The 25,793-nt window shown below is 47.5% G+C and overlaps 1 protein-coding gene across 1 annotated transcript in view; it reads left to right on the top strand.

Annotated features, from left to right (window-relative positions):
- The first annotated feature begins 1,384 nt into the window (after window positions 1-1,384).
- Window positions 1,385-25,793, top strand: part of Prep (prolyl endopeptidase) — an 88,210-nt gene continuing 63,801 nt past the window's right edge. Inside the window, exons 1-3 of the mRNA XM_028775811.1 lie at window positions 1,385-1,547; window positions 6,721-6,795; window positions 25,574-25,707. Coding sequence (XP_028631644.1) covers window positions 1,503-1,547; window positions 6,721-6,795; window positions 25,574-25,707 — 254 coding nt within the window. The 5' untranslated portion in view covers window positions 1,385-1,502. The remainder of the gene's footprint in view (window positions 1,548-6,720; window positions 6,796-25,573; window positions 25,708-25,793) is intronic.

Here is a 25,793-nt window from a genome sequence, read left to right as displayed (position 1 = left end):
AAACAAATCCTTTCCTTCCCGTGTTCGTCCCCCACCCCCACCCCCACCCCCGCAGCCACAGGGACGACGATGATGATGACAATAGGCTGCTGCTGCACCTCTCAGGCTTTCTAGCGTAAGTCATCAAACTCAAGTTTCTCTTGCTAAAGGATGCCCTTGAAAACTACAGACCGCATTTCTATGCCTTCTGAGTGGGAAGGCGTCGGACAGTTAAAAATGAAATGTTAGCCTCGGAGACTGAATCCTGCCTCTCTTTTACATTCCACCCCTGGTATTTGTGAAACTCTGAGCAAAGGAAAGTTCCAGTTTACCCATCTCACTGTAAAACTGGGACAACACGTTTTCAAATCAACGTCTAATAAGGCATCAACTGTTATCTGGGGATTTTCTGAGCCGAAGTGTCCTTGGGATTATCTTTATGAAGCACTCAGAGATAGCAGGAGCTAGACCGCCTGGCAGCCCCTGGCGTCTGGGTTCAGTAGTGCTAGCCTGCAACAGGAGCCTTGACAGTTAGAAACTAACAGTGAGAATTCTCCTACAACGCAGGCTTTTACTGATGGCCCTATGTTTCTCACGGCTTGTAGGAGGGCAGGGACCCACTAAACACACTGGGAACTGGGGCTACAAAGTCTCTTCTGGATGGTCCACAAAGTGAGGACAGAACACAAACCATCGTTAGCCCATGGGTAGAGAAGTGTAGTTGTCAGTCAATCTTCATGGGTTTGAGATCAGGCAGGTATCTTGTTTCTTTCCAACACAGGTACGATGTTGCTCAAAATACAAAACCCGAAGCAGAAGGGAGGAGCCATAAGGTAAGGCAAGGACCCTAGATAACCAGCAGTCCTCTCACCTCGCTCTCCATCAGTCAGTAAATCTCCAACAAGGGGTCATCCATTGTCTTGGCAACACCTCCAAAGAACCTCCACAACCTAGAGGCCGAACTCCCGGTGTCCATCAAGGGTTGGGGTGAAGAGAGGGAGGGAGGGAGGAAGGGAGGGAGGTGTGCTTCCTTCACGATCACCGTGAAGCATTTCTTCTTCCCTATCCAGAGTGGAGGGAGGGCGGGCGGGTTAGGGAAAGCCGGCCTAGGCCAGGGAAGAGGCAAAGTTTCCCTTTCCGGGCGCGAAGGGAGGGAAGGCGGGGTAGCGCGGGGCTGCGGGAGGCCGGTCACCGAGCGGCGTGGCGCGGCGTCGCCAGCGTGCTCCTCCGTGTGCCCGGGCGCGGCTGGCGCTCCTGCAGAGGGAGCTGTGCGCCCGCTCTGGCGCCCGCGCGGCGACTCCGCTCCCTCTTGCCGCCGCCGCTTGGGCCCGCCCGCCGGGGAGGGGCTCCCGGCCAGGCCGACAGCGTCTTCCTGCTTGGCGCACAGCCCCACGGTGAGTCCGCCCGTGCACGCCGGCTCGCCAGCTGTCTGCCCGCTCGCCCGCTCGCACGCCGCCCTCCGCCGCAGTCCGCGCCCAGCCTCGCCCGCACTCCCCACCTTCAGCCCGCGCCTGGCTCCAGCCATGCTGTCCTTCCAGTACCCCGACGTGTACCGCGACGAGACCTCCGTGAGTACCCCGCTCTCACCGAGCCACCCGGCCCGCGCCGTCCGCGGCTCGGCTCCCGCAGCCCCCGTGCGCCCCGCGCCGCTCCCCGGCCTTTGTTTGCGGAGCCGCCCCGGGGTCGCGGGGCTCCTCCCAGCGCAGAGCCGGCGGGCGGCCGCGGCCCACGTGCCCACGCCCGTGGTCAACGCCGCCCGGCCCCAAGGACAGACCCCCGGGGCAGGCATGGGTGTCTGGGGCCAGTGGGCAGCCAGAACGGACCTTGTGTTTCTAAGGGGAGAAGCCTCTGGCTTAAATATGGTGGTAGCGTGAAGTGTATGCTGGGGTGTGTGTGCGTGGGAAATGATGTAAGATTTGAAAACAAAAGCAAACTTTGAGAACTTGGAATTGGCAAGTCCCTAGAGCTGAAGCTCATTCATTGAGCTTTAAAGGCTGTGCTCTCCCGAATCGGTGTCTGGCTTAGGTTGTTGGGGTGCAAATAAGGAGACAGAGTGTTGGGGAAGGAGCAGTGGGCCCGCAGTGTGCTGAGGCCAGCCAAGTTTGCTTAAGAAAGGAAGTTAAGACCGGGTGGCCTTCTGCAAGGAAAGTTTTCCCCACTGGGAGTTAATTGTTTACCTAAGCTAAAGGTTAACTGCAGGTAACTTCAGACCCAGTTAGTGAGATTCAGAAGTGTGTGTGTGTGTGTGTGTGTGTGTGTGTGTGTGTGTGTGAAGTAGTTTGGGACTTAAGTGGATTGAATCTAAACATTAGGGCCCTAATTCCTGTAGTCGCAGCCTGCTTTCTCAGGTTACTTAAAATAGAATCAAAGTAAAAATATTTTTGTATAATACTATTCTATTTTTTCCTGTTTGCTTTGATCTGGTTCATGGCAGAAAACGTACTCTGAATTCAGCACATCACACATGGAGGTTAAGGCTCTGGTGTTAAAGACCATCTCGTTTCCAAGTGAACTTCCAAGTATCTCTGCTGCATTAACCAGTGACCACCTGGTAACCATGTTTCTTGGTCTGGTCAACTGCTTGCTTATTGAGCTCAAGGGGACTGGTTAACCCCCAGACAACATGAACACTGTTTGTTGGTGTCCTTCACTATCTGGGTGACATTGGGCAAATCCCTTACCTGTTAGGAGTTCATGTATGAGGCTTCCTTTTATAAATGGACTACTAGGGCTGACAGGCCTTGACTTGCTCGCAGAAGGCTTGTCATCTAGATGGCCTAGCTCTGCAGTGGGCCAGGTACGAAGATGTGAAACTGTTTTGACCCTGAGTCTTGAGTGTCTTTCGATTTTTCAGTTTAGTCAGTTTAGGTTATTGAAAATATATATATGTGTGTGTATATGTATATATATACACACACACACATATATATATTCAAATATATATATTACATTACTATCATTTAGTCCTAGGATTTTCTTTTTTGAACCTGGGTGTGGAGTGAGGGCAGTGTTGGGTCTTGCTTAATTTTTTCTTACTCCAATCTGCAGCAATCTTGTAGTTTATCAATATTTAACAGTTCCTGAAAGGGTTGAGTATGGATTTTATGAAGTTTTCTAAAAGTTTACACACATCTGTAAAAGGAGTGTTTAGAATTTAGTACACCCCATTCCTTCTCACTGAAGATCTAATGATACCCCTTAAGCCTGTGGCCTTGGTGAAGGAGTACCAACCAGGTCTAGCCTCTGGCTTTACGGAGTACTAATGTTGGCCTGATAACCTACATGGGTGGCATTTTCCTACACTGGGTTCTACTACCAGGTCGTAGGCTTGTCTTCATACATTGGCTCAATTGTAGCTTTTGGAGGGTGGCTTTGGTCCCCTGTAGCATATGTTAGAGATCTCTGTAGTTCTGTCTCTCAGCGACTGTCTTTCAGCTATATTCCCCCTAAATATGGAGTTTGAGCATGAAGCTCATGTGTCTTCATGAGCAGAAAGTGTCATGTAATGCTGTTGCCTATGTCATTGTTATGTATCTAACAGGTCAGGAACTATAGGCCTCCTGCAGGACACTCAAGCCCTCACAAAGGGTGCTGAGTTAGAGGAGAACACAGGAAAGGATGGGCTAATTTCTATCAGGAGGAGGAAATAATTTTCTAGTTGAGCTTGGAGTTGCCTGGCTAACGAAGAATGGACATTCTCGACTCTTGAGATGAAAATAAAGCCATAGTTGTGCACGTCTGAAGAGCTGTAGAGTTGAATTTACATGTGGGATAGCAGAAAGACCCTCATGACCATGCCATCCATGGAAAGTCAGACTGGGAAGAGACACAGCTCCAGGCTTGCCGGGTCTTGTCCTGGCTGCGGTGTGCAGCAGTTTGTGCTCCGTCCTGACTGACGCAGCAACAGCAGGAAGCAGAGCCGTCCTATTAGGTCTCTCACAGCCTCTCGTGGAGGTGAAGGGTGGTTTCCAGACTTAAATCACGATGAATTATAAGCATGTAAATAGTCAAGGGTGCAGCTCTGAGAGTCTGCTAAAGTAGAGTCTGTTAAAGGGGAAAAGCTGGGAGAGGATGGTGTGGATGTGGCTCCTGGGGGTTGACAGTGGGAGCATCCTAAGGAATCCGAATTTTGTCTTTTGTGAGTGTCTTCAAGATTACTAAGATTACTGCCGGATCTGAGAAGACAGGGCTGTTTGCATCCTATTAAGGACCATTTTGGAGTCTGTCCAGGATGTGATGCACTGGGATCTGAGTTCGAGCCTAGCCGTGTGCTTGTTGGAGTACACTTGGTCAAGCCTATGCACCTAAGTACATAGAGGAGTGACATTGGGGTCAGCTGCAGTGGGGTTGCACCACACTTATCAGCCCCCAAACCTTGATTGCTTTAGCTCTTTCTGGCCTTAGTTCCTTATGTCCTAGCAAGAGTTGGATAAATTAATGTGGGTGATATCCGTGGCATGATGCTAAGTCACAGTCTCCTGCCTGTGCAAAATAAATCCATTGACCTTTGTTCTTACAAACCTTGGTGTTTCTGTTTTGCAGTCTGTAACATGGAAATATCAATAGCTTTTTATGTAAACCCACCCCTTTTTGTATATCAATATTCAATAAATACTCATCATAGCAACCCTTTCTCCTAGCTGTGGAACTGACAATCCAGTTAACTTCTGTACTTATGAGAAGTTAAGCTTGGGGATGTGACCAAGGACATTTTCAAAGTGGTCTGGACTCCAGAATTGCTGCCTGGTTTGGTTGCAGACTTGCCTCTGAATGTGGATGGCTGTAGGCGTATTGCTCAATCCTGTGCCTGCCAGAGCACCTGAGAGGGCCTTCAGAACTGTGATCTCTGTGTTGACAGCAAAGAGAAAGTTTTTATTACAAGCCTATTATATAACCACTCAAGGTGTCTTTTGCGGGAGGTATTAAAATCGACCGGCAGTTCCCGCACTACTGCTGGCACTGCTCAGGTCCAGTGTGGTCCCTCTGGGCTACTCTCTCTAGCTAGCCCCCTGCTATGGCCAATCACAGCCCAACACTGGAGAGCCACAAGGCCCCAGCCAAGTGTTCCCATTTCACAGACCCTCCAGCCTGAGTTGATGCCTCCGCCCACTGCCAACCTTGTAGTTAGATAGATATCACAATACCCAGTAAAATCAAAACTCTTAAAGCTTATAGTTAACCAGTCAGATTTACATATCAATAAAATCTCAATACACAAGATGTCCACACAATTTAGACAAGTTATCCCAATTATTCTAACCCTATAAGATACACATAACTACCTGTGGCTACTCAAAGCCACATTGGTTCAGGATCTTCTTTCTGTCTGCCCTCCATCTTGATTCTCCTTCCTCTCCTCTGCATCCCTTTCTCCACAACTCTTAGCTCCGCTTCCCTTTTCCCTGTCCAATCACAGGCCTCCTTCTGCACTAATATTTAAATAGACTGGACAGGGAAAATCTTGCCACAGGTGTCAAATGAAAAAGACTTGTAGAAGAGAAGATCTTAAAATGCTTTGATTGATTGGTGATCAGCCAAAATTGAGTGATCAAGGTGGACAGTTGGCTTAAATGAAGACCCTCGGGGACCAGGTTTAGTCTGGTTTTAGGTCTCTTGCTCTGGTCTGTCAGTTGTGTAGTGAAGCCCTTTCCTGCTCACCCAGCCTGTTCTGGATGTCCCCTGTTTTTCTCAAGTGGTTCTAGGTAGACAGAACTGCAGACAGCCCGGTGGTAGAGGCAGGGGATGCTGAGGCTGCCCCTTTCCAGGAGAGGTAGCCCTCCTTGGGGACTAGCCCGAGCCTCCTGCTATTACAGCATAAAGCAAGGACACAGCTTAGAAATCCATCTGTGATACAGGTAACATTCCTTCAGTCCCTTACAAGCAGTCTTCTCCAGAGTGCTGGCATCACTCACAGACTAGACTGAAGAAGGTGTTAATGAGGGTTAGTTAACCAGATTAATCTTGACCCTGCTCCGTGGAGAGACTGTGTAATAGTTTTTACTTTCAGATTTTGTCTTCAGGCATGATCTTAGAGAGTGGTGAGGAGGCGCAAGCCTGTTTGTTTCTTCTCCCAACCCCTTCCCTGGTCTTTGAGACCAGGCCTTGGACTTTGTACTACTCATAGGTGCCTCTTAGTTGGGAGCTCCAGTGGCTCCGCCCACACCAGGCTCTGCAATGTGGAGCTGTTGTCATTTCTGCTCTCAGTTTCCTTTCTTCAAGGGTCAGGGTGTGATATAAGACATCTCTGTAGCCATACAAAAGAGGCCACGGTGTGAGCATGTGCCATGGTGTGTAGGCCAGCTTCCGGAGCTGGCACCGGAACCATGCTGTGCATTAGAAATGTGCTCAAAAGCAAAACTGATCATCTACCGTGTCGTAGAGAGTCGATTTCATCTCCTTTTCAGATGTGTCCTTCTGTGTAAACCACAGCAGCACAGTTCTGAGTTTCTTCAGCCCGGCAGCCAGCCTTCGTTCCATGTCATACAGTCGGAGCCTTTTCCGTCCTGACCTTTCATCTTTCTTCCCTCTCAACCCAAAACATTCTTTTCATGAAGAGTGGCTTGACACCTTTGAGAACCTGCCAGCTTTGGTTCATGTGGTAATTTGGGCAGACATGTTGCCAGTGAGCCAATTAGTACCTTTGACTGGCCCCTCCCATTTCTCTGTCACATACATACAATATATATATTTTAATTGAGCTTGAGTACTAATTACTTAAGACCTCATTTTGTCTTTTTGCAGGTACAGGATTATCATGGGCATAAAATTTGTGATCCGTATGCTTGGCTTGAAGACCCAGACAGCGAGCAGACAAAGGTATGTCTGGTGTGGAGGAATCAGTGACCCCATTCACTGCTGACTCGGTAGCCTCTGGTTTTTCTTCCCGTGTCTCCCTTGGGACAGTGTGTACCTGTAGGTACTCCAACTTTTTGTCAGATGTTTTGGGAGGGAAAAAAAAAGGAGCAAACACATTTAGTCCCCAGAGGGAATAAATGTAACTAAATGTGACTTGTCCTGACTCTGATGAGCAGCGTACTTGGAGTGGAAATCCTAGAAGGAATGAAGGAAAACAGATTGTACTAGAGACACATGGCGCGAGGGGTGATGCCTTAGTCCACCTTGGGATGGAGCGAGAAATAAAAATCCTACTTGTTAGACAAACACTAGTTTGGATAATCCAATTCTGGTTTTAACACTACAAAGAAAAAAAGCTAAATTGTAAATATAAGAGTATTGTTCAGTTTTGTTAAAGTGGGGGCAGAGGGAGAATTCTTAAGGACATAAAAGTTTGTTTTGTTCTGGAGACATTTTCAGGGGCTCAGCTGACATCTCGTGTCATGAGTGAGGCTCTGCTCACACTCTGTGGGCTGTGGGGATGGTTGCCCTGCACAACGGAGCTTGCCAGTTATATGTACGCTAAGTGGTTGGGTTTCCCTGGGTAGGACTACAGCCCCTCTCCCTCCTACCTCTCCTCCCACCCCCCGTGTGTGTGTGTTTATGTGTGTGTGCGTGCCTGCCTGAGTGCATGTGTGTGTGTGTATATATGTATATAAAAAAATTTTTTTTTTGAGACAGGGTTTCTCTATGTAGCCTTGGCTGGCCTGGAACTTGCCCTGTAGACCAGGCTGGCCTCAAACTTAGGAATCAAAGGCATTGCTACCACACCTAACAGGTTCATCTTAAGTTCTTCATCTCTTTGAGGTATAGTCAGTCTCTCTCTCTCTCTCTGTCTGTCTGTCTGTCTCTCTCTCTCTCTCTCTCTCTCTCACACACACACACACACACACGCACTACTCTGTACATGAGAACATGTATACTGGGGCTGGAGAAATGGCTCATCAGTAAGGTGTTTGCCACACAAACTTGACCTGAGTTCAGATCACCCATACTCATAAAAATCTAGGTGTGACTGTACCCCCAATGCTAGAGAGGTAGAGACTGCCAGGTCCTGGGGTTTTATTGATCAGCCAGGCTAACAGAAGCAGTAGACTTCCGGCCTCCACATGCATACGTGCACACACCTATCTGCATACACATGAACACACACACACACACACACACACACCACAAAGGACTGTTTCTGATTGTCCTGGTTAGTCTTTGTCGACTTAACATACTCTAGTTACCTTGGAAGAGGGAACCTCAACTAGGGAATTGGCTCCATCAGATTGGCCCACGGGCAAGTCTGGGGGTTGTTTTCTTGTCGATGTGGGAGGGCTCAGCCCTCCAAGTTGGTACTATCTTTAAGCAGGTGGGCCTGGGCTGCATGAAAAGATAGTCGAGCAAGCCAGGAAGCAGCATCCTGCTTGGTCTCAGTTTGAGCTCCTGTCCCCGGTTCCTGCAGTGATGACCTGTACAGCCTGTAAGACAAATAAACCCTCTTCTTCCCCAAGCTGCCTTTTGTTGTAGTGTCTATCTCAACAACATAAAGCCAGTTAAGAAGGGGTCTTAGACCCCTACATATATTCCCTCCCTTAAATTATTTTAATTAAAAAGAAAAGGCAAGTCACACCCTGTCCAGGTCATTTGTCAGCACAGTCTCCATATCCTGTGTCAGTGTCTCATGGGCCCACAGAACTACATCGGTGTTCCCTGCAGAACTGAATTCAGATTTCCAAATCTGCTTACATTCGCTAGAAAGCCCCAGCTACTGCAAGTGGGATCTCCCTGGCGTAGACTCCTCTAGGGCACGTGAGACATGGCAGAGGAGGAAATTGTCCTGACCAGAGGTCTCGGCTGTATGTTACCTTCCTTCATCCCACAAATGGGCCTGCCTGAGCCAGCTTCACCTGGCCTGTGTGCTGGAATCGCTCTTCTCTTTCAGCATGGTTCTGTCAGCCTCCTTCCTGCCCTTCCTTCCTGGATCAGCCCTCCCGCATCTGGAGCTCTTGTCTGCAGTCCTCCATTCCTTTCCCAGTTCCCCTCAAGAAAGACAAACCCCTCACAGCTGAGGATGAGTATGACAGCAGACTTCAGCATTTCTCCTAAGAGTTTCCAGCACATCCTCTGGAAAGCTGCCCCTAGAGGAGGTGATGGTTTCTTTCCCTGAAGCGCCAGGTCCACCCTGGGTTTCTCCAGCCTCTGACGCTGGTTGTCCACGTACTGTAGCGATCTCACACTGACCAGATGCACTTCCTTTGTTGATGATGCCTGCTTTGCTGTCTCTCCGTTCCTAATGACTGGTCCTTGGATAAGAAGCCATTTATTAGTGGATGCCAAGCTTCGGGTTAATAGATGGAACTTTGCTAATTAGTGATGTTACAGTTGGCCCTTGATGGATGCTAATAATGCATTTTTATTTTCGTGGTTTAGATTTATTATGTGCTTACTGTACATCAAACATTTTACTGAGAGCTTTGTCCAGCCTATTGGGTTGGATTCTTTGACTCTGAAATAGGTCTTTTTTCCTGCATTTTCCGTAAAGAACTTGAACTACTAAATGTAAATTAAGTAACCTGCCAAGGTCACCCTCTGGTGTATTTCCAGGAGTGGAACCTGGCAGCAGAGTTGACTATCAAAATTAAAATATAGACAGAGTCAATGTTTGGAAGTAATGGTGCATGCCTTTAATCCCAGCACAGGAGGCAGAGGCAGGCAGGCGGGTTCCCAAGTTCAAGGTTAACCTGGATTATAGATCGAGTTCCAGGACAGCAAGTACGATACAGAGAAACTCTGTTTTGAACCATCCCCAAAACAAACAAGAAAATCGAAAGACTAAAAGAAAATAAAGACTTTTGGGTTGTATCGGCTTTGGGGATACTGGCTGTAGGGAGTATCTGTGACTGTAGCTGCCAGCTTCACCCTACAGCCTGCTCAGACCGCAGCTGTAGCTGTACCCCAGCTGTCCTTCTCAACTCTTCACAGAGCTTCCTGTTTGCTTTCTAAAGGGGCTTGGCACTGACACAGCCTTGTGTCTTACTTGGAAATGAATGGGTTAAATTTTTGTTTTCAGATTTAAAGGGAAACCAAGTAGAGTATGCTTCCTTTCCTTGGGTGAGGGGTTATAGGAGATGGTCCTCGTGTGTGTGTGTGTGTGTGTGTGTGTGTGTATCTCTGTCTGTGTCTGTCTGTCTTGCTGAATCTACTATTTACTGAGTTGGTTAGATTGCTTGGCCAGCAAGCCCCGAGGATCCTCCTGTCTCTGCTTCCTTTGCACTGGGGTTTGGGATTATAAAGCATGCCAGCACACCCAACCTTTTATGTGGGGTGCTGCTGATCTACACTCACTCTCAAGCTTGTGTGACAAGTACATTACCAACAGAGCTGTCTGCCCAGCCCTCTGAGCAGATGCTGTACCGCCAAGCTGCCCCCCCCAACTCCCATGCATTTTAAATAAGCAGCTGGAGCGTTTCCTGCCCATGACACCAGCAGTTCCACAGAGGTGTGTTAGCCGTCGATGGTGGGCAGAGAAGTCTGTTTACACAGCCTGCACAAAACATCAGCAAGAGCCAACTCTTTACATTTTCCATGAAACCAGTCAGAAGTGAGAGGCGCGTGCAGCTTTTTGTACTGAGTTCTGAAATCGTTTCGGCAGCCTGCGGTTTAATCTAGCATTTATTAATATGGGTTCTCTAATTCTGACTGGGCTGGGCGCTTAGGCTCTCCCTTTCCTACCAGAGTATCAGAGCAGACATAGAACTTGGAAAACTCGGTTAGAGGGGGTAGGTCTGGGTGACAGTCTTTCAAGTATCTGTTTTATAGCAGACCCTTCAGACTGTAGCTCACACAGAGCTCAGGGCTTGGTCTGCAGCAGAACTCGGAAGGGAGACCTGACCAGTTCTTCTTCTACAAGGCCCCATTTGGCCTGCTGACCATGGGCCTTCCTAATCTGAGAACAGGCAGTCCTGGAGAAGAGACACATGCCTGCTCTGGGCTTGTAGTGTTTGCAGGTCAAAGGCTTTGGGGCCTGGCTTCAATCAGCTTCTTCAGGGATGAGAGGCCTGTGGGCCCAGAAGGAAAGGCACCTAGTGGAGTTGAGGACCATGGCAGTAGTCACTGTTACAGCCGAACAAGCTGTGCTTCTCAGAGGTAAAGGCTTCCATGCTGTCTGATGTGCTGCTTGTGTGTGCTGGTGTTCAACAAGGACAGAAAGTAGAAGATGCTTTCAAAACTCGGCTTCTCACATTGTCTTGGAAAGTGCAGCATTCTGTTCCTCTAGCTTCAATTTCTAGATGTTTCCTGAGAAGCAGCTTCATCTCACTGTTTGGCTTGCCCAGCTTATAGGCTTCTGTGACTGCCCTGCACCCCCACCCCAGGTGCTGGGCCCTCTGGCCTTGGGAGGGAGCTCTGCCACCCTCTGGTCTGTGACTGCCCTGCACTCCCACCCCAGGTGCTGGGTCCTCTGGCCTTGGGAGGGAGCTCTGCCACCCTCTGGTCTGTTTTTATCTATGAGTGTCTCTGGCCTGGCAGAGGACCTGCTGAGCCCTGCTACAGCAGAAGGTTTGATATAGAGTAAAACCTCATTGGTGTAAATGAGACATCACACAGCGGGGACAGTCTTCAGCATGAAATGCCATAGTTCCCTCGAGGTTTGCAGTCCTTCCCTGTGATTTGAAAATGAGAAAGTCCAGTCCCAGGAGTCAGTCTGTGCTTCCAGTCACCCCTTCTATGCGGTTCCACAAGCAAAGCCTCTGTGTTCCTAGATGTGCTTGCCTTTCTCCTGTCACCAGTCCCAGTTCACCTTCCTCAGTGTATAGACGGAGCTTGACTCAGGGTGACGACGACGACTTAACATTGCAGTGAGGAAAGTGTGGTGCACCGAGTGGCAGCAGCAGTCGGGGTTCTGGGTGTAGCCTTTCCTCAGCTCATGATGGAGTGTGGTGCTGTCTGACCATAGCAGCAGCTGTGGCACCAAACTGGCCAGCTACAGGCCAGTCAGAGTCAACCACCAAGAGTCTCCAGTGTACCACGTTGCCAATACTGTGCTATCCGGTAAGTTTAGCTTAGTAAAAGGACTTTCAACTTACTTTGTTTTAAACTTTCTGTGGGTTTGTCAGGCTCCAGCTAACTTGAGGAGCTTCTGCAAACCACTATCTTCGAGATCAGAGGCCAGTGTCTCCAGAAATGTAATGCTGTGTTCAGGGGAGCTCTAGTTGCTTGTACATCCTGTCAAAGACTCCTCCTTCCCTTGGTCTGCCCTGCCTGTCAGGCCTTTGGAGATTGTGTCCCTTGCTTTTATCATCTGGGAAGTATCTTGGGTCACTGCGGGAGTTATAAACTTGGGTTTGTTCTCCAGGGAGCTGATAGTAGTCCACAGGGACCTTTTTTTGCCCTCCCAGACTGTAATGATTTTACCAGTGTTTCTTACTCCTCAGGCATGATTTTGGAGCCCTCTGGTCTAGATTAAAGCAGCATCTATAATCTCATTCTCGTTATCCTGTGTACCTTTATCCCTTCACTCCTCTAACTGACTCCTAGAGTTGGCACTGAGAAGGAGATACACCTAGGAAAAGGAAGCATTTATACCTTTCAGGGGATAGCCATTTAAATTCTGATTGTCAAGCCAGTCTCTGGTTTCATTAGAACTCCTGGGCATTGAGCACTTGAAGAACCAAGTGTATAATCAGCTGCAGGTATCTGATGGCTTTTTCCTCTTGAGAACTGCTCCTGGCAAGGGGAGAGGAACAACTTGGTTTCCCTTCTGTTTCTTGAGAGAATTCTTAATAGGAACCAGAAAAAAAATCAATACAAAAGATTGTGTGTGTTGTTACCCTTTCTGAAAAAATAAGATAGAGCTGCCATTTGTCTTGGAGAATGTAGTGTAGATTTTCTTTCCTAGAGCATTTCATACTTTCCATTCTCCTATTGGCTGAGCTGTTTAGGGAGCCCCATTACGCTTGCTGGCAGGGAGATGAGAGGCCTGGAAACACCGTGTCTTCTTCCTTTGCCCCAGTGCCTCTCCTCTCCTTGTCTGGGACATTTGAATAACCCAGTGTTTCTGTGAGATTGATAATGTCACGGGCAGAGCGATGGAGGATGGATGTTAGGAGATGAGCACCTGCTGTCTTGGGCTCCGTTCCTGTATCTGTGTGCTTGCTTTGGCCTTAGCTTTGCTCTCTAATGTTAAACCTGGTCATATGTAGGAGGGGTTGCAGTGTATTAGTCTGGCCTGGGTCTACTGGAGCAAGGCCTTTTCCTAGTGTGGTCCAGAGCCGGGTGAGCAGGGACCTCTGACTACATCATCCCACCAGGCCCCTGTGGTGTTAGGTTGCAGGAAAGCCAGTGGCCTGGAAGCCTCTCAGAGAGATTTCAGAGCAGCGCAGTGCTAGTGAAATTGCTGCTTTAAACCACAAGGTAGCCATGAGTACTGACCGGCTGGGGAAGTTGAGGTACAGGGACTCAAAGCAGTAGACTGGCTTTGGCTTACTGTCTTCTTGGAAGACTTCATGACAAATGGAGATATCTGCTTTGTTCCTCCCATCTGTGAGATGCTTCCGTGTGTTGGAATGGAGTATGCGCCAGATGACCTAGTAGTTGGAAGGCACAGCTAAACCCTTGGTTTTATTTGTACTTCTGTAACCAAAGGAAGCTATTAAGTTTAGCATTCGTGGGGCTGAAGAGATGGCTCAGCGGTTAAGAGCACTGACTGCTCTTCTAGAGGTCCTGAGTTCAATTCTCAGCAACCACATGGTGGCTCACAACCATCTGTAATGAGATCTGATGCCCTCTTCTGGTGTGTGTGAAGACAGCTACAGTGTGTTCATATACATAAAATAAATAAATAAATAAATAAATAAACAAACAGTTACAAAAACATTAAAAAAAAGTTTAGCATTCGTTTCCTTCATAAGAACAAACAATTAGGCACTGCGGAGACAGTTCAGGGGTACAGAACCCCAAAACTCACGTGAAAGCATAACGGGTGTGGTAGCTTGTCTGTCATCGCAGTGCACGGGAGGCGAAGAATCCCTGGAGCAGTGGCTCTCAGCCGTCCCAATGCTGTGACCCTTAGTACAGTTCCTCACATTGTGTTGACCCCAGCCATAAAGTCACTTCCATTGCTACTTCACGACTGCTGTTCTGCTGCTGCTATGGGTTGTCGTGTAAACATGCTTTCCGATGCCTTAGGTGAGCCCTGTGAAATCTCTAGAGGGGTCTGGACCCACAGGTTGAGAGCTACTGTCCCAGGGCAAGATGGTTAGCTAGACCCAGTAAATCAGTGAGCTCTGCATTCAGGGAAAGAGCCTGACGAAATGTATATAGAGATTAATTAAGGGTTATAGCTGACACCAACCTTTACACACACATACACACAGGTTTGCCCAGACTGCCCGAACACAGATATACACGCACACGCACGCATGCACACATATAAAACATAGAAGCCAGACTTGCTCATGCTTCAGCTGTGAGGTCCGGACATCCGTGTGAGATCGTGTACCTGAGACTCCACTGTGCATCCGCAGTGGGTAAGGCGCGGTGTGGTTGAGCACTGCAGCTTACAGAGACCCGCTTCCCAGCCCCGCGTTAGTCACCAGGTCAGCATCGAGCTTTAAAGACTAAACTCTCACCTGCAACACCTAAAGTTTCCCTTCGAATTTGTGATTTCTCAAAAAAAAACAAAAAAAACACACATTCTTACTTTTGCTCTCCATTCTAGTCCAGCGCACTTGGAAACCCAGTTTCAGTGTTTCAAAGCATGGCAGCTAAACTGGGCCAGTGGTCACCTCAAAGCTGTTTGGTGCCTCTACTTTAATTGTTACATTGCGAACCACAGTGGCAAAGCTGCCCTATGCCATGTACCCATTCATTAATGTCTCATGTCGAGACCTGGATAGAGAATTACACTGTGTGTCACCCTATCACATGGAGACAGAAAATGCTTTAGGTAAACATACTGCTACATATTATTGTAGTCTCCAGGTCTTCTGTCTGCAGTCTCTCATTCCCTCCTAAGGACTGGGCCGTCTAAGTTCCGTTTGTAAACAAACTTTACCTAGATCTACACTTGACATTATGTATTTGGGGTACAAATTCCTTTTGATGCTTGCTGGCACACTTGTCAGGAGTATGAGGAAGTCGCTGGCGCCGGGGGTGCCTTTCAAGTACTCCCTGCCTGTTGGCTTTCTTTGTCCATGTCTCACTTTCTGTACCAGAGTCTTTGAGTTATCGAATTTTACTTGTTATTATTGCACGTGTGAATGTGTGTTTTGAGCGTCAAACTCAGCTCATCAGGATTGTACGTGCCATCTCCCTGGCCTTGAACCAGAGAGGTTTATGTGGCATAGAAGCTGATTCTGGCTGCATCCGACAGAGGAATTAGCAACAGGATTTGAGGACAGTTACAGGGATGGACCGAGGGCCACGGTTGGAGCAGACAGACTTCAGTGAAGGATCTCTCATTTTGTACCTTCCACTGCTAAGGCTGTTTGCAGTGATTCAGTCTTCTGTCTCTTGTTCAAGTAACTATGCCCCCAGAGAGTCTTGGTCAGCCAAGCTCCAGACAAGTGTTTGTCTCTTGGCTCAGGACATGGGTTCCTGTGCTGGCAGGACAGACAACCTGGAGTTCACTTAGGAAGGAAGGGAAGCAGATGGCAGCTGGTCTGGAGGCCGTAGGCCCTCTGGTCTCTCACCTTCTCCTCCTGTCCCTCATTGCTCTGTCTTCAGCTCCTGTACCCGCTCTTAGGTTGTATATGCTGTGGTGTGCAGTGGGCCAGTGTGGAATGCACTTGTGACTTGCACTATAGAGAGACTGCCTTTGAGCTCTCGGGTCATTGCCGAAGGGAAGTTGAGTTACATCCTGAGTGGAAGTTTGGACCTGGTCTTTTTTGGTTATTCTCTGAGAAAGTGTCATGATAGAGAAGCTGACCCTAAGGCACTGGTAAGATGGTTAAAGATGTTGTTTTCCCTGTAGCCATTTACTCAGGCTTCTGCGGGTTTTCTGTGAGATGCTGACTTCAGGTAACAACCACGGCTAGATATGCAGCTTAGTGGTAGCACAAGTGTGCAGCGTGTGGGGCGTCTCAGTCACTCCTCATACCAAAGGAGAAAGAACTGAAGACGTCAAACGCAAAGATAACTGCTGTCTTTTGCTTTCTCCCGTATTCAGTGGCTCTTCGTCCATCCGCCCTTCTCCTTTGCTGTGTTTATGGGGAACAGTGCTCGTTCATGGAAGTCACCAGAGCCACTTCTGGAGCATCCAGCCTTGGTAGAAATCTTCAGTTCCCATCTCTAGTTTTTAATGATCTAGAAAGCCTGGGAGACTGGCTCGGGGGTTGCTAGGATGTAGTCAGAGGAGGGTAATGGTGCCTTAGGTTTATGTAGGGCCCACTCGCCAGGCACCGCGGCTCCACTCCTCCAGCCCCCCTTTTATATTAGCGTCTTTGTAAACTACAGTGCGTAGCAGAGTAGGGTGGGCTGGGGGAGGGTCTAGTGTTTCTCACTGGGGAAGCCTGCGTGTCAGAATACTTGTGGGGCTTCTGGGTGATCTGTGGGTGTGGACCTGAGCTGTTGAGTAGCTGAGTCTGTGGCAGTCAGGAGAGCCTCTGGACAATCCTTCCTCATCATAGGCTGCTGGTACATCCAGATGCTTATCAGCTCCCCCCTTCGCTTCCTTCTTCCAGAGTGTTCTTCCTACTCCATTCTTTCCAGCAACTCAAGAGGACTCTACAGTGCTTGGAATCTGGTTATTCAGGTGGTAATATGTAGTTATTAAATGAGCAACTTTAGAAGTAAAAACAGGCTTGGATTTCAGCACCACAATTTTAGTAGTTTGTGTGGTCATGCGTTGAGCCTTTCTAAGCCTCAATTTTCTTACCTTGTAATTTGAAGAAACCACCTCACATAGATGTAAAAATTAAATGATTAAGTGGTTATGAGGCATTCATTAAAATCACAGGCACACAGTAAGTGCTCAGCAAACGCTCTGCATTGATTGTACTTACGGTGGGCAGTTTACACGGCACAGGAAGTATCTGCTTATCTATGGTTTGAAAGACCGCCTCTATAGAGCTGTGTGGGACAAGGCTGTATATTATGATTAATTTTTGAGCTTTTGCAAGAGTTTCTGTCATGTTGAATCACCCGTATTTCTCAGGGAATGACCATTTTATCAGGGTGTTTTAGGATGGGGCAGGGTGGATATCACACTCTGTGGTCACACTGTCAGGCTGTTTCAAATATGCGCCTCCTCACTCACCTTTAGTTTGACTGGAGCTTTAGCTGAATGTCTTTTTTTTTTAAAACAGGAAAACTAGTTCTTTGACTTACAAGTTAGGCTTTATAAAATTTCTACTTGTAAGTTTCTTACTTTTTCGTTTAAAAACGTGAATGCTTAGTTTAGTTTAGCTTGGTGATCTCCAGATCAGACTTCCCAGTCAGCTCTGGGATAAGCCGTGGTCAGTCTCTGCTGGTTCTGGCTGACCACTCCCACCTTGTTCAGCAAACTGTAGGCTCCTCCAGCTGTCTGTCAGCCTCTATCAGCAATGAAACTCAGAGGGCAGTTTGTAGGAGAATGATACTTTGGGGAGTCTACAGGTGTGTGTGTGTGTGTGTGTGTGTGTGTGTGTGTGTGTGTGTGTGTGTGTGTGTGTGTGTTCAGGACCAGTCTGATCTAGGAGTGTGTATGTACACTGTTCCTGGGAACCTACCTGGCTCTTTGTCCTTTAGGTCATTTGCCTGTTTTCTAGCTGGCTCCTGTATGGTTGAGAAAAATAGATCTTGTTCCTTTAGGCTTCACACTAAGTCCCAGCCCTATGCAACCCTTAATTTAAATACTGTGGACAAGATCAAGTGGGCTCTGCCACTGCCTAAGAATCATGTAGGTGAGCCTTCTTTCCCCAGGGGTGGATTTCTTCTTTCTCCAGTGTGGATTTCACACTGACCCTGCATCTGAGGAGTGGATACTCTGGTTGGCCAGCAGGGGTCAGACAATCTTTCCCAAAGGTTCCTAGAACTTTTTTTGCCTGCTCCATGCCTTTACTTTCCAATATACTTACAGTATTTTAGATTTGCTTAGTGATACATTAACTGTGCAAGAGAGGATGTGTCTTCTGTTTCATTTTTTTTAATAGTTAAGATATTTAGGGTTGAATTTTAAATGTCATTACCAGACTTTTGGTCAGTAGAGACTCAGAACCAAATGAATTAAAATTTTAGCTCTGAATAGACAATGAACAGTACTAAGAGTGATGCCTGACTCTATGGTCAAACAAGGATTTCTGTTTCCTCTCCCCTTAATTGACAGTAGTTAACTCCAGTGAGAAAGCAAGCTGATACACTCATTCAGGGATAAGCAGAATATGGGAAGGAGACCGGACTGAATTCCTACGAGGCTTCGCTTGGCCTGCTGACCATGGGCCTTCCTAATCTGAGAACAGGTGGTCCTGGAGAGGAGACACATGCCTGTTCTGGGCTTGTAGTGTTAGCAGGTCAAAGGCTTTGGGGCCTGGCTTCAATCAGCTTCTTCCAGGGATGAGAGGCCTGTGGGCCCAGAAGGAAAGGCACCTAATGGTGTTGAGGACCATGACAGTAGTTACAGCTGGACAAGCTTTGCTTCTCAGAGGTAAAGGCTTCCATACCGTCTGATGCGCTGCTTGTGTGTGTTCTTGTTCAACAAGGACAGAAAGTAGAAGATGCTTTCAAAACTCAGCTTCTCACATTGTCTTGGAAAGTGCAGCATTCTGTTCCTCTAGCTTCAATTTCTAGATGTTTCCTGAGAAGCAGCTTCATCTCACTGTTTGGCTTGCCCAGCTTGTAGGCTTCTGTGACTGTCCTGTACCCCCACCCCAGGTCCTGGGCCCTCTGGCTTTGGGAAGGAGCTCTGCCAACCTCTGGTCTGTGACTATCCCTGCCCTGGGAGAGGACCTGCTGGGCTCTGCTAGTGTAGAGGGATCCCAGCAAGCATCCTCACTGGTTCCTAGACACTCAGCTCAGCTCTGCACTCTGGCTGGACTATGCTTTCCTGCCAGGCTCTGTGGACACCAGCCACTTCCTCCAGAAGCTGATTTACTTGCTAATTATGTTAATTACTGAGTATCTGCAGCTGATTGAGTCCAAGACCTTCCTGGAACACCAGAGTCTTCAAATGCTCGGGCTGCCAGTGTCCTTAGATTACTAAGACCTAAGACAGAACTTTGTAAATATTTGACAAGGGAGGGGAAACCTATATATATGCAGTTGTTTTCTCCAAATTCTTTTGGCTCCTGATTAATTGAGTCCAGGAGAGTGTGGACGGCCATTCGTTTACACAGCAGGAATTGCTCTAGTCTGTGGCCTGTAGAAACATTATCCTTACTTGATGGTGGTATTTGAAAAGGCAGGACTAGTCCTTACATGGACCTGACCCTGGAGCCCCCTAGACACTCGGCAGCCTGCAGGCCACACTGCACTTCCTACCCAGCTGCCCTGGAGGTGGCTCCTCCTTCCCTTGCTCTTCAAGTCCTGCCCCTAAGTCATCTCTTTGTTGCGTATCATGTTATGTGGAGACGTTTAGCTACCGAGTCACTGTGGGCATCATGTCTATTCATAGATCTAAGAACCGTAGACCATGAGTATGTCTTATTTTAGTGCGCCTCGTTTTTATTTATACCCTGTGTTGAAAGGCAGAATGCATGTATTCATAGGCAATCAGTAATTGGATCTGCATCTGCTCCCTAAATGTATGTGTGCTTTTAGTTGACAAGTACAAATCACTTGCATTTATAGTTTTCATTCTATTTCCATCTGTTTAAACATAGTGAGATGTCTGCATCTCCCGTGACCTCACATACTATCTTTGTGGTGAGAACACATAAAATCTGCTCTAAGCAGTTTTCAGGAATACAGAATCGTCCTTATATCCAGAACTTTTCCCTTCTAACTTTTGTTTCCTTTGACCAGTATTTCCCTGTTACCACCCACTGCCTGCCACCCTGACCTCTGACCCCAGATAACTTGCGTTTTCCTCTTTGTCACTGAAGAATAACCTCTTTAGATTGTTTCTCTGTGAGATGGAGAAGTGTTTGTCACTGCCTGGCTCTCCATCAGTCTTGATTGTTTTGTGTGTGACAGTACAGGGGATCGGTGACACTCCTTTTGACAGAAGGCATGGATGGTAGTAGAATCTTCAGCCCCAAACACACCACTCTTATGCAGGAAGCCATGTTTTTTATTTTTCAGCTATGTTAAGAATGCATATTACAGGCTGTACCACAGACCAGGGTGTATGAGCCCAGTGTGGTATTAACTGTAGTCACAGTGTTTGTGGCAGAGCTCTAGAACTCAGCTATCATGTGCAACTCAGGTATCCCTCCTTCCTCTCTCCTCCTCCTGGATCGCAGCTCTGCCGTAGGGTCTCATTGGGTAGCCCAGGTCAGCTGTATGATGTAATGTAAGATGCCCGCCTCTGCTTCCCGTGGACTGTCATTACAGGTGTGTCACTGCCCCCAGCCTCTCTCTGCTTTGTCTTTAAATATTCTAATGATAAAGCAGGTAAGATGTGAGAGTCCTGGCTTTGAGTAAAACAGCATGTTCATTGTATTCATCTGCAGATTAGGATTCAGGGGCCCACCTGCCTGTGCTGTCCTTAGCCTGCTGTGTCTGCCTCGACTTTAACTCATTCTGATTACTGTGGTGGGGGAAGCTCAGAGAGACTCAGAGTTTGAACTCCCTCACGCAGTCATGTCCTCCCTATTGCCTTTGTATACTTACTGTTAGCTTTCTGTATCCTTACTCCTGGTCTCTCTTCCCCCAAATTTCTCCCTATCTATAGATCAAGAAGCCAGAACTATTATGTATGTACCATGTAATGTATGTACCATGGAATATGTGTAATTAAGACAGCAGAGGACATCCGGGGAAGTCTTCGCAGAGCTTTTCACTGGCCCTGTGAAAGGGCTGTCCCTGACGTGAAGAAGGCTCTGGTGAAGAGCTCTCACCTTTGCACACTGCTCGGTTTTGCATCTCAGCGTTTGATTTAGAAGACAGATTTTAACATCGCTGTCCTTAAGTTAATTGACTGTCCTTTGTAAAAAATGCAGCAGATGACAAGACTGGACTTACTTAAAATCTCCTGTAGCATGATTCTGCCTAGCCTTAGGTAACAGTTGCATGACATTTTTTGATGGGGAAAGCCAGAGTATGTTCACAGTGGGGTGCATCTGCTGTGGTCCCTATGGGCAGAGGGTGTGGGACAGGTCAGAGAAGCAGGAGAAACACATTCTGCCTTTCTAAAGAACTGGGCCCAGCAGTCTTGGGCAGCCACAACTCTCGACCCTCTGAGGCCAGAATGCAACCTGACACCGGATGTGCAGAACGGAGTGCCCCTGGTGGAAGTTGGCACCAGCCAGGCTCCTCAGCGTGCTGGGAGCCCACTTAGGTTTTCTTTCATAGACTATCTTGACAAGACCTTCTAGAAAATTGCCATTAACACTGTAGACTGATGGGGCCTGTGCCCATTGTCTATGTCCACTCCCAGGCTGAGCCTGCTTCCATTCCTCCTGGCTTTGTGTCTAACCTGGACCACTGCCGTGGATGGCTGAGTTCTCCACTTTTGCATCCCATGGTGTGTTCTCTACCAAAGTAGGGTGATCTTTAAAAACGATAACCACAGTTCCTGTTCCTCACCCACTGGCGTCTCTTGCAGGTGGGTGAAAGTCTGAACCTTCACATTGGCTTCCCGGGCACCAGGGCTGCAGCCGCAGTTGGTGCCTCCTCTCCTGTTCGTTCTCAGCATGCTGGCCTTCCTCTGTTGCCAAGACCTGCTGTTGGCTTTGCTTACACCTCTGCCCTACCTTGCCTGGCCCCACCCCAGTTCTCGGACACTGAGGACATTCCCCTCTTTTCACCTCTTTCTTTCTTCTTTTATGCCTGGCCACCTGACTCAGTAAGTGCCTTTCATGTCGTCGAGTTCAGTGATAATTGTCTTGTTTGTACATTTCCAAACCAGAGTTGGTTGCATTACAGTATATGACAAGGATGTCATAGCAGTGTCAGATCGTGGTAAAGCTTTCTATATTTTCAGTTTCAGCCCTTGTCTTATGTAGACTGAGCCGGCTGGTGGATGGCAGCTCCTTTGATAGCAGCCTCGCTTTGTGAGTGGCCTCTGTGTGTTCTTGGAGCTGATGGCTGCACGACTCTAGGGTTTGCTTTTTGTCTGTCCCCAGTAAGATGTGTATCCTGTGGTGGCAAAAAGTTTGCCTCAGTCACATGACGTATGCCTTTATAGAGTGAAAAATTATAGATACTGAGTATATAGAATTCTTTTTAGACATATAAAATATTCTTTAGGCTTTCTTTATAAAGACATGGAAAAACTGAGCCATGAAACAAGTTAAGAATGTGGACAGGCTAGTTACGGGAACTGGCTAGAATGCAAGTTAGCCAGCTGGGAACCAAGCTGAGAACCGAAGTGACAGGGCAAGGCCGAAGTAACAGGGCAGGACCACATTCTTGAGGAAAGATAAGCCTACAGAGAGTTTTCACATGACCCTGACTCACGTAGGTTGGGTTCCTTTGGAATGTTCTGCTATTTTTATGTTATGCCACCTAACAACCATGAGCCCCCTCCCCATTCCTTGGTTTGTGGTTTTTCCCCTTAAAAACCCATCTCAAACTGGCTGTCGGGGTCAATTCAGCTCCTGCGTGGGCATACAAATTGACCGGCAGCTAGCTGTCACGCCCTAATAAACCTCGCTATTGCTCCGGTACACGGTGTCTCGAGCAGATTACTGGGTGGTCGCGACTTTCTGAGACTTGAGTGAGGGTCTCCCCTCTGCGGAGGTCTTCACCTTCACAATGGCGAGATGTGTGCTAGTACATGCTAGACCCTGCAGAAAACCACATGGATGGCGGACAGTCTCATAGGTGGCTCAGGCCACCTGTCCCTTCTCTCTCCTGTCCGCATCCACTTTGTGTCACCGTTTGCCTTGTTAGAATACAGCAATCCCACCCTCAAGTATATTGCTAATATAGTCAGTTGTATTTTAGTATACATATTATATATTATAATATAGTCAAAAATAATAGGCTGCCGAGTCAACTTGATGCTGGACTTTGCCAGGTGGCTTTAACACCACATGCTCCTGTCTTTGAAGCAAGCATGGTGTTCTCTTCCATAATAAAATTAGGTTACACTCTTGGGCACACTCTGATCTCTAAACTGCTGCTACTGTGTGGATTGTATATCTAAAAGCAACAACCAGTTTCCTCCTTTACACGCTCAGTGAGGTCAGATGGGGTCAGCAAACTATACAGGGCCACACAGTAACTATTCTGGCCATCACAGCCCTGTAGCCTTCTCACCATCTCCAGTTCACTCTTTCTTTTCTTTCCTTCCCACCAAAGTTCATCTCGGTGAACCACAAGTTTCATTGGTGTTACAGGAGCAGAAATGTCTCAAAGACAGCTGCGTCACCAAAGCCCACCCCAGCAGGGGTAACAGACAGCTCCTAAAGCTGGGAACCTGGAATACACTGCACACACCTCAACAGGCTGGAGAGTGTCCTTTCCGGTGTCTCAGGGTTCTAAACCTCTTCCGAGTAGCTTGGCTGGTTTCTGTTTCTTCCTCGTATCTGGTCCTTGTCTGGTCTTAGAGTGTTTGCAGCTCAGCTTATCTTGAGTCTTTTGTTTTGTTGATAGAATTTCTCTGTGTGTAGCCCTGGCTGTCCTGGAATTAGCTCTGTAAAGCTCTGTCTGCCTCTGCTTCCAGAGTGCTGGAATTAAAGGTGTACACTTCTGTTGCCCAGCTTGTCTTAAGTTTTGGCAGCTGGGCTCCTCTGAGATGCTTTTTTGCAGCTTGGCCCTTCTAACTCTGGCAGGTAGGAACCTAGTGAATCTTGTCATTTTCAGGGACTTCCTGAAGATTTTTTGGACTGTTTACCTTCCTGTTTAAAGAGATTCCCTGCAGGGCGAAACTGTTGCACAACACATGGACTGTAGTACTAGTATCCACACACACACAGCACACATACTTATCTACACATATGAATATGGATATGCACATATACATAGGCACATGAATACTTGAAAGATCCAAGGCCTTCCAAAAACAGAGCAGGACAAAACCAGGCTTTTTTGAAGCAGGGTCTGATTCTGTAGCCCAGAGCTGAGCAGAGTGTGAGATTAAATGGCATCCGTAGCAGTAAACAGCTGAGAGTCATTGTTGAGGAACTGAAGTTTTATTATCTGTTTGAACCATGTTTCTTGAAATGCATAAACCTTGCTAATCGCTATGTCCATTTGCAGCATTCTTTTCATAAAGTTGTAAACATTAATGCGTTGGAACTGTTTTCCCCCAGCACGAGATTGTGGTTCTCCAAAGCAGGGCTGCTTCTCCCATAGGAGAACCCAGGATTCTGTCTGCTTAAAATAGCAGAGTCTGGATGGGCCCTGGTAGCTTGAGAGGCACCCAGAAGTAGACTGGAGGTGATGCTGGGTTGTGCTGTCCGACACAGCATGTACTCATCATACCTGCCCTGGCTGCCCATCGGTTTGTAGACGTCTGATGAGAGCCACTGAATATGGTGCCAGTACAGTTACACTTGCTTCATTCCTAACGACACACAGACATGAATTATAGAGGCAAGATAGGTACAGTGTTCTAAACCACCTAACTAGAGGAGGAGAGGGATGCAGTGACTAGATCAAAGTGCCTTGTATGCGTGTATGAAGAAGTCACAGTGAAACCTAATGTTCTATACAATCAGTGTGTGTAGCTAAAACCTGTAACTCTGCATTACAGGATACAACTGGCTAAGAGTAAGGCCCTACTCCTGCCTAATCCCCAAGGTCTCCTGACTTCCTGTGGTCCCCTTCCTTTTCATATAAACCATGATTGTAGGGCTGGAGAGATGACTCAGTGGTTAAGAGCACTGACTGCTCTTCCCAAGGTCCTGAGTTCAATTCTCAGCACCTATCTGGCAGCTCACAACTTTCTGAAACTCCAAGATCTGACACCTTCATACAGACATACATGCAGGCAAAATATCAGTATATATAAAATAAAAATAAATTAAGTAAAAAAAAAAGTGATGGTTGCCCTTCTTAGTCCCTGCCACTTCTTCTAAATGTCTAAGTAGTTGAGTTACACATTTTAGTGAAGTTCTTGGCTGGGGTTGACATAGTGTGGGTTTTAGATAATATGAGAAAGAAAAGTCATGAAATAATGCCTAAGTGTTTTCTCCTACATTTGATCAGGGGCTTGAAGCTGGACCCTTGGGGATTTGTAAATATATATTATTGATGAGATACGACTGAGTGGTAAGCTACAGTGTGTTAAGAATGTACATTCAGAAGCCAGATCCACTCCCTAGCTGTATAAGCTTGAATAGCTTTTCCTCATGGCCTCATGAGGGAATCTTCTTGGGCTGCAGAGATACTTCAGTTAAACCAGATGACCTGAGTCCCATTCTTGGGACCTACCTGATGGAAGGAGGGAAACAGCTACAAATTGTCCCCTGACATCCACATGGGTGCTGTGGGATGAACACACCACACACACACACATACACACACACATACACACATACACACACACACACACACTAGCTTTGAAGTCACTGTGGTCCTCCTGCCTCAGCCTTCTGACTGTTGGAATTATGCTTTTGCTAAAGAATATTGTTTTACATGGAAAATTGTTGTGTTTGACTTGCCTTTTGTCCTTTTTAATTCCCTGCAGGCTTTCGTGGAGGCACAAAACAAGATTACAGTGCCATTTCTTGAGCAGTGTCCAATCAGAGGTCTGTACAAGGAGAGAATGACAGAGCTATACGACTACCCCAAGTACAGCTGCCACTTCAAGAAAGGAAAGCGGTACGTGGGCTTGCATGTACTCATTTTCTTTCCACTCTCCAGCTTGATGTGTGTGTTCGCGCGCGGGAGCGTGTGTGTGTGTGTGT

Source organism: Grammomys surdaster, unplaced genomic scaffold (genome assembly GCF_004785775.1).
Source record: "Grammomys surdaster isolate TR1022 unplaced genomic scaffold, NIH_TR_1.0 261, whole genome shotgun sequence".
In the NCBI taxonomy this organism is placed as follows: Eukaryota; Metazoa; Chordata; class Mammalia; order Rodentia; family Muridae; genus Grammomys; species Grammomys surdaster.
Note: the sequence above shows the minus strand (reverse complement) of the source record. Positions and strands in the feature narration are given on the sequence as shown.